Source organism: Gekko japonicus, unplaced genomic scaffold (assembly GCF_001447785.1).
Source record: "Gekko japonicus isolate JY-2015 unplaced genomic scaffold, Gekko_japonicus_V1.1 scaffold3687, whole genome shotgun sequence".
In the NCBI taxonomy this organism is placed as follows: Eukaryota; Metazoa; Chordata; class Lepidosauria; order Squamata; family Gekkonidae; genus Gekko; species Gekko japonicus.
The window spans coordinates 54,943-63,790 of NW_015171006.1; the positions used below are offsets into that span (position 1 = coordinate 54,943).

An 8,848-nucleotide genomic window follows, 5' to 3' on the forward strand; every position below is an offset into this window, starting at 1 on the left:
ATATATAAAATAAAAAGGTTTCAGTTTTGTTTTTGCATGTGGGTATTCTGTTTGTAATAATTGTGTGGATACACTATATTTTTTAATATGCTAGTTGTGATAATTTCATGCCAAGTCAAAATGTCCATAGTCATATTTTATGTTCCTAAAGTAACAGAATGACTTTCAATCTAGAAAAGGCAAAAGAAAGGCTAATGTAGCATTTTTTTCATTTTTTTCTGAAAATTTCCGTTTCCCCCTGGAAAAAAACAGGGTTTTTTTCCGAGCTTCAAAATTTCCGGAAATTTTACATCTCTAGTCCGGAGAGGTCACCCTGCCCCCTTCCAATTGTGACCGATAAGCAGCATTAGACTCTGCAGGCAACGAGAGCCAAGAAGGTGGACACCAAGTCCCTCTCACATGAACACACACACACGAAGCTGCCTTATAATGAATCAGACTCTCGGTCCCTCGAGGTCAATATTGTCTACTCGGACTGGCAGCGGCTCTCCGGGGTCTCAGGCGGAGGTCTTTCGCATCACCTCCAGCCGGGTCCTTTCAACAGGGCGGAGCAGGGGAAACGACCACACCAGCTGCAGCATCACGTCACTTCTGATTTAGAAAAGGAAGTGGCATAGGGTAGCTCTAGTAATCTCTGGGAACTATGATCTTATCATAGAGTTCCCAGTGATTCCTAGAGATACCTATGTCAATTCCATTTTTTTTTTAAACCAGAAGTAGTGTGATGCTGCGGCCCGTCCCCAAATTTCTGGTCTACAGTCTTCCCACCATTTTCCACTTCCTGGCAACCCTATTTAAGAACACAAGAGAAGCCCATGTTGGATCAGGCCAATGGCCCATCCAGTCCCACACTCTGTGTCACACAGTGGCCCAAACCCAGGTGCCATCAGGAGGTCCACCAGTGGGGCCAGAACTCCCAAAGCCCTCCCACTGTTGCCCCCCAAGCACCAAGAAGACAGAGTATCACTTCCCCAGACATAAGAACGTAAGAGAAGCCATGCTGGATCAAGTCGTGGTCTCTCCAGACCAACACTCTGTGTCACACAGTGGCCCTAACCTAGGTGCCATCAGGAGGTCCACCAGCGGGGCCAGAACTCCAGAAGCCCTCCCCCTGTTGCCCCCCAGGCACCAAGAAGACAGAGCATCACTGCCCCAGACAGAGTGTTCCATCTATAAGAACATAAGAGAAGCCAATGTTGGATCAAGCCAGTGGCCCATCCAGTCCGACACTCTGTGTCACACGGTGGCCAAAACCCAGGTCCCATCAGGAGTACCAGCAGGGCCAGAACTCCAGAAGCCCATCCATTGTTGCCCCTCAAGCACCAAGGATACAGAGCATCACTGCCCCAGACAGAGTGTTCCATCTAGACCTTGTGGCTAAGAGCCACTGTTGGACCTCTGCTAGGCCCCACGTCTTCCCCAACTTTCTGCCTGCAGGTTCTGCCAGAAGGCAAAGGCGTCCTTCCTCCACCTTCCTGCCAAGCTGCTTCCTAGAAGTCTGAACCGCCTCCTCTGCCACAGGGGCTGGTTTTAGGGGGTCAACGGACTGAGCTTGGCCGAGGCAAGATAGGCACATGGAGCAGAGGTCCATCAGTGGCTATTAGCCACAAGGTATAGATAGGGGCTTTGGGGCAAGGGATGCTTGAGGGCACCTGGTATTTTTGGCCACTGTGTTACAGAGTGTTGGACCGGATGGGCCATTGGCCTGATCCAACATTGGCTTCTCTTATGTTCTAATGTCTGGGGCTCGGGATGCTCTGCATTCTTTGTGCTTGGGGGGGGGGCAACACTGGGAGGGCTTCTAGTATCCTGGCCCCACTGCTGGACCTCCTGATGGCACCTGGTGTTTCTGGCCACTGTGTGACACAGAGTGTTGGACTGGATGGGCCACTGGCCTGATCCAACACGGGCTTCTCTTATGTTCTTATGTCTGGGGCAAGGGATGCTCTGTCTTCTTGGTGCTTGGGGGGCAACACTGGGAGGGCTTCTAGTGTCCTGGCCCCACTGCTGGACCTTCCTGATGGCCCCTGGTATTCTTGGCCACTGTGTGACACAGAGTGTTGGACTGGATGGGCCACTGGCCTGATCCAACATCAGCTTCTCTTATGTTCTTATGTTCTTAACCCCCACATCCCGGTCTCATCCCAGACTCACCACCACGTGGAAGGGGCTGTTGGGGATCTGCTCGCCCCCGAAGCGGATGGTGATGACGTATTTGCCGGGCTCGGGGGCCGTGTAGTAGATGTCGAAGGTGCCGTCGTGGTTCTCCACCACGTCGACGTCGAGCTCCGCCCCGTCCGGCGTGGACACCTTGCAGGTCACCTTCCCTTTCCCCGCCGCCTTGGCGTCCACGGTGATCACCGTCTCCTCCCCAATCTGGATGGTGGGGCCCAGGCAGGTCCCTGCAGGCGGAAAGGAAGGTCGTCAGCGAGGCTCCCTCTAAGCCGTGGAGTCTTGTGAGCAAACATTCTACTTTGTGGGCTGCCGGCATGAAAGCCGTGTGCGAGCGATTGGGCCTGCTGCATAAATTAGTTGGTTCCGGAGCCCTCCTTCCCGAGCTGGGACAAGAATGTGTGAGCCGGAGGCTAAAAAACGGTGAGCTGGCTCACACTAACTCAGCTCAGAGGGAACACTGGTCGTAAGGGGAGTGGAAGAATCATGAAGACCAGCGGGGAAGTCACGTCAAGACCGATGCTCCCTCTAAGCTGTGGAGTCTTGTGAGCAAAACTTCTGCTTTGTGAGCTACTGGCCTTAAAGTTGTGAGCCAGCGATTTGGCTGCTGCATAAATCAGTTTGCTCCGGAGCCATCCCTTCCTGAGCCGAGACAAAAATGTGTGAGCTGGAGGCTAAAAGACTGTGAGTTAGCTCACACTAACTCAGCTTAGCGGGAACACCGGTCAAGACCCAGAGCGGCACTGTGGAAGGATCAGAAGGGTCCCGGGTTCGGTTCCCCACCTTGCTTGGAAGGTTAGTCACCAGTCTCTTTCAGCCTAACCTACCCCACAGGGTTGTTGTGAGGATAAAATCGAGGAGAATGTCCGCAGCTTTGGGTCCCCACTGGGCAGAAAGGCGGGGAATAAATGAGGTAAATAAATAAATGAATCATGTCTATATATGGAACAGGCTAAGCTAGAAAAGGAGGGAGGCGGGAAGGTCTGAAAAGGTCTGTCATCCTGCCCCCCATAGCCTCTAGGGAAGTATGAACTTTTGAAAACTTGGGGGGTGGGGGGGAAGGAGGGGCAGATGTCAAAAGGAGGAGGCAGGCCCGGTGTCAATTCTCCCCCCAAGGCCCACACCAGATGTCCCACGGGTACTTACCCAATCCGTGGCCTCCTATGGACACTGCAGAGAGAGAGAGAAGGAAGTAGCCGTGAGGTCTTGCCTTTGCAGCTGTTGCTTAGACCCAGAAAGGGAATCGGGGCCGTGGGGACGGGAGGGGGAGGGGGTGGGGACATCTACGGGGCATCGGGGAGAGCAGCAGAGTTGAGTGGCGATGTCCGGCACGTGAGAAGGAACCTGTCCAGGGAAGTCCAGTTGTGTATGAAACAGGGCGGCGGTGGGGGAGGGGGGATCCGATGCACCTTCCTCCGCCAGGCAGAATTCACGAGCAGTAGACGGAAATGCATCAGGTGCAGCTTTCCATGCCACAGAGGGGCAGCAATCAAGAGAGCTCCACCGGTTGAATGTTTACCTGTTCAGAAGCGGCTATAGACCCAAAAGGTTTTGCCAGAAAACAAGGCAGGAAGAGGGGATCGGGGGCTTCCAGAGTTAAAACATTCGGGCCAGTCGGTGCCTTTTCTCTGAGCACTACGTTCTAAACTGCCTCCCCGCCCCCGGACCTTCCCCATCCAAGAAAAAGCCCTCCTGCAGATGAAAGGCGATTCTGCATCCGGCGTTCACTCCACATTTTCTCAACTGGGAGGAAAAAGTGCAGCTCAAAACCACATTCAAATACCTTGTGGCGACACGGTACTGACCGCAAAGTCACCCCTGAACAGCCATAAATCTATGCAGACGGTGCCATAAAATCGGATGATCAAAGGAAGCGAAAGCGGCATGCAGTGTGGAGGGTACCATAAAATCCGATGATCAAAGAAAGCGGAAGTGGCATGCAGTGTGGAGGGTACCATAAAACCCGGTGATCAAAGAAAGCGAAAGTGGCATGCAGTGCGGAGGGTTCCGTAAAACCCGATGATCAAAGGAAGCGAAAGGGGCATGCAGTGTGGAGGGTTCCGTAAAACCTGATGATCAAAGGAAGCGAAAGGGGCATGCAGTGTGGAGGGTTCCGTAAAATCCGATTATCAAAGGAAGCGAAAGTGGCATGCAGTGTGGAGGGTACCATAAAACCCGGTGATCAAAGAAAGCGAAAGCTGCATGCAATGCAGAGGGGAATTTCTGTTCCAACGTGGGTTTCGTAAAACAATGGAAGGAAAAGCCAATGCAGAATCACCCAGAGTTGCCAGTAGAATCCCAGGGAGAGGAGAAGAGAAATTAGCTGGGTGGGATATACCCCCTCCATGGAGGAAGACCAGAAGACAGCGAGGGATTCGGCAACTGACTCCTCCTCTCTGGGAGGTAGCTGGGAGTTTGGGGGCTAAACAAGGGGCTTCTGGGACTCACTGCTCACCTGTGACCAGGCACTTGCTGGCATCCCCGGCAGGGAGGGCGTGGATACGGAAGGGCGAATAGGGGATCTCGTCACCGCCGTATTTGATGGTGATGGTATAGCGTCCAGTCATGTCCGGCAAGTAAGAGACTGTGTAGGTCCCATCTCCGTTGTCCCGAATGTTGGCCTTTTTCGGCTTACCCTCGGGGTCCTGTGAGACAGAAAGGGGGCATGGGGTTGGTGGTGGCACAGTCACTGGCCAGTCTGTGCTTCGCTGTATACGGAAGTGCTTGCTGCAGGAAACTCGCTCAATCAAAAGTTGCATAAACACTGGATATCAATAATCATGATATATAATCTTTTTTCATTTCTGTGTTTTCTTTATATTATCTCTTTGTTATCCACATTGGATATCAATACTTATGATATACAATATTTTTCTCCTTTCTGTGTTTTCTTTATATTATCTCTTTGTTATCCACATTCGATATCAATAATTATGATATACAGTCTTTTTCTCTTATCTGTGTCTTCTTTATATTATCTCTGTTATCCACATTCGATATCAATAATTATAATATATAATCTTTTTTCTTTTCTGTGTTTTCTTTATATTATGTCTGTTATCCACATTCAATATCAATAATTATGATATATAATCTTTTTTTCTTTTCTGTCTTTTCTTTATATTTCTTTGTTATCCACATTCGATATCAATAGTTATGATATACAATCTTTTTCTTTTTTCTGTGTTTTCTTTATATTATCTCTTTGTTATCAACATTCGATATCAACAATTATGATATATAATCTTTTTTTCTTTTCTCTGTTTGCTTTATATTATCTCTTTGTTATCCAAGTTCAATATCAATAATTATGATATACAATCTTTTTTTCTTTCCTGTATTTTCTTTATATTATCTCTTTATTTTCAGATAGATAGATAGATAGATAGATAGATAGATAGATAGATAGATAGATAGATAGATAGATAGATAGATAGATAGATAGATAGATAGTGATAAGTTGCACCCACATTGTGGTATTGAGGAGGAGGGTCCAGGGCTGATTCTGTCTGTCTCCTGCACTCCAGGCACACTGACAGGCTCTGTCCCAGAACCCTTTTCAGCCCCAGGGCTCATGCAAAGAGAGCCTCTGAGCATATGCAGAAGGCAGACCCCCCCCCTTCACCACTGAGCAACCTGGTATAGTTCTTGGATTAGGTAGACGAGATGCTTCTAAATCAGAATTCTAGACATCTGTCTCTGCCCCTCTCATCCTAGAAACTACCACTGTACTTCCAACATCTCTTTCCACTAGGGCTGCCAGCTCCAGGTTGAGAAGTATGTGGGGATTTGGGAGTCCACGCTCCAAACCAGCCATTTCTTCCAGGGGAACTGACCTCTGTCCGCTGGAGGTCAGCTGCCATTCCAGGAGAGCTCTAGGCCTCCACTGGAGGTTGGCAACTCTCCTTCCCAACATCTTGCACCTGGGGACGATGTCCTGTCTTAACACACACCTCAAATCTACCATGTGTAAGCCTAGTACTCACCAGGATCTGTACCGTGAGGAGACCCTCACCCGCATCCCGGGCATCGATGGTGAACTCCACAGGAAGGCTGGCAGTAATGCCGGAGGCATTGAGGCCCGGACCGCTGGCTCGCACTTTGCTGGCGTCGTGGGCCGGGAGGACCTTGATCTTGAACGGGCTAAAAGGAGCGGCAGACGGGGATCACTGAGTGCCTGACTAGACTGGCACAGCTTAGAATCATAGAGTTGGAAGGGATCTCCAGGGTCATCTAGTCCAACCCCCCTGCTCAAGGCAGGGAATTCACAAATACCTCCCCTTCCACACACCCCCAGTGACCCCTGTTCCATGCCCGGAAGTGGGCAAACAACCCCTCCTGGATCCCTGCCCAAACTGGCCTGGAGATAAAAGGCTTCCTGACCCCAAAGTGGCGGTCGGCATTTCCCTGGGCGTGTAAGAAAGGGCCACGAGAACTAAGCACTGAGGCGACCCTTCCCGCCCTCCCTTCTCGTGACCTGCTTAAGTTCACAGAATCCACATGGCTGTCCGATGGCCATCTAGCCTCTGCTTAAAAACCTCCCAAGGAGGAAAGCCCACCGCCTCCCGAGGAAGCCTGTCCCCCTGAGGAACCGTGACTGTCAGGAAGTTCTTCCCAATGTTTAACCGAAAACTCTTCTGATTTAATTTCAACCCATTGGTTCGACCTTCTGGGGCTTGAGGGCCTCCGGCAGTGGACCTCACCGGGGGTCAGTGTCTGAGGAATTCCAGCAGGGGTGGGACATCTAAGGTTACCAACTCTGGGTAGAAAAATGCCTGGAGATTTGGGGGTGGAGCCTGGGGAGGGTGGAGCTTAGGATGAGCAGAGATGTGACCAGGGGTCATCTCCTGCGGGAGCGCACAGGAGCGGAGCTCCAGCAGTAAGGAGCCCAGGGGGCGGGCACATGCAACAAGCCCCGCCCCCTGCTCCCAGCAGCCCTCAATCAGAGCAAGAAGCAGCCAGGTAAGTTGCAGAGCTCCCCCCGGTCCAAAACAGTTCAGTGGCACCTTTAAGACCAAGTTTTATTCAGGTACAAGCTCTCCCTCCTCTGCGAGGACAGATCTGCACGTCTGTTAGATCCCAAATCAGGAGAATAGACCCACGTTCAAAAAGAAGTAAGATTTATTTCCAAAGCTTGGTCGATCATGAACATACAGAGATTGTTAGGAATAACTACAAGAGCCAGGGACGGTGTATTAAAGGAACTTCAAACCAGGTTCAAACCAATGAGCTCATTTCCCTCGTTAGGTTGCAGATTAGAAAAGGCGCGAAGCAGTATGAGAACAGCAACGGCCAGTTCCATAAACACAAGTTGAGTTCACACGGGAATACTAAACAAGCCAGAGCAGAAAGACACAACACCCTATCCCACCAGCTGGAGAACCTTGGCAGTTACAGATGCACCACATGGAGAGGATAACAACTACAGGAGTAAGGGAGGGGCGGGGAGGAGAAAGGGACGAGGCTTGTCCCAAAGAAATGGCAGCTCGCTGACAACGTCCCCCCCCCAACAGCTAGCAATCCAAAAGAGTCCAGTGGCACCTTTAAGACCAAGTTTTATTCAGGGACAAGCTCTCCCTCCTCTGCGAGGGCAGATCTGCACGTTCCCCCCCCACTAGCTAGCAATCCCAAACAGTCCAGTGGAGCCTGAGCGGTGGGTGTTGCCTCCTGACACACTTCTGGTGATGTCCGGGGGCGTGGCCTATGCAAATGAGTTGTGCGAATGAGTTATGCTAATGAGCTCCTGCACCTCTTTTTCTACGAAATGACCCCTGGATGTGACGCCATAGCGTCTTTGTCCATTCTTCCCTCATCCCATCTGGTCAAGGCTCTGTCCAAACCTAGCTGCGTGTACATTTCCACGAGAGCTCCAGGCCCCAACTGTGTTACCTCAGATGCCGCCATTTCCTCCAGGGGAACTGGTCAGTGCCATCTGGAGATAAGTCATAATTCTGGGACATCTCCAGGCCCCACAAGGAGGCCGGAAACCACTAGTTCCAGCAGGGCTAGTTCCAGCAAAGGGGTTCTGAAGAACAGGAGAGTGAGAAGGCAGCTCTCGGCTGAGGCAAAAGGGGTACTGCGGCTTTTCCCTCTCCCTGTCCTGCCACACAACTGTGCCCTGGCTCTCTCCTCAAAGCCTGCCCACAGGTAACCTTCTAGGCCCTGGCACCGAGCACGTTCTCGGAGACAATCCGCCCGCTCTCGGCCAAACGGGCAAGGCTTTCGGCCAGGCTAAATACAGAGCCGCCACCCGATCCCTCTGAGGCAGGGAGTGGAAAGCGGCGGAGATTCCTCACAGGCCGGACGTCCGCCAGGGCACGTATTTGTGTTCAGCCCCCAACACAGTGGCCTGGGGTGAGCTTGACGCAAGACAGACAGGCACAGCTGAACAAATCACAGGCCCTGGGTGCGGGCACTCTGCCAGGGACACAGTGGGCGTCCGTCAGAGGCCTTGGGAAAGAAGCGGGCCTGTCTCGAGCACAACCCGTTCGCGTCCTCTTCTGCCCCGAGGACTGATGGCGAAGTGTTCCCTCTAAGCTGAGTTAGTGTGAGCTAGTAAAGGTAAAGGTTTCCCTTGCTCGAAAGCCAGTCGAGTCCGACTCTAGGGTTGCGGTGCTCATCGCCGTTTCAAAGCCGAAGAGCCAGCGCTGTCCGAAGACGTTTCCGTGGTCACGTG

General features: G+C 51.5%; 1 protein-coding gene across 1 annotated transcript in view; it reads right to left on the bottom strand.

Annotated features, from left to right (window-relative positions):
* Positions 1-8,848, bottom strand: part of FLNC (filamin C) — a 96,550-nt gene that overhangs the window by 35,945 nt on the left and 51,757 nt on the right. The window contains exons 23-27 of the mRNA XM_015419014.1: positions 8,469-8,589; positions 6,159-6,315; positions 4,628-4,817; positions 3,319-3,342; positions 2,155-2,402 (exon numbers count right to left, since the gene is read on the bottom strand). Coding sequence (XP_015274500.1) covers positions 2,155-2,402; positions 3,319-3,342; positions 4,628-4,817; positions 6,159-6,315; positions 8,469-8,589 — 740 coding nt within the window. The remainder of the gene's footprint in view (positions 1-2,154; positions 2,403-3,318; positions 3,343-4,627; positions 4,818-6,158; positions 6,316-8,468; positions 8,590-8,848) is intronic.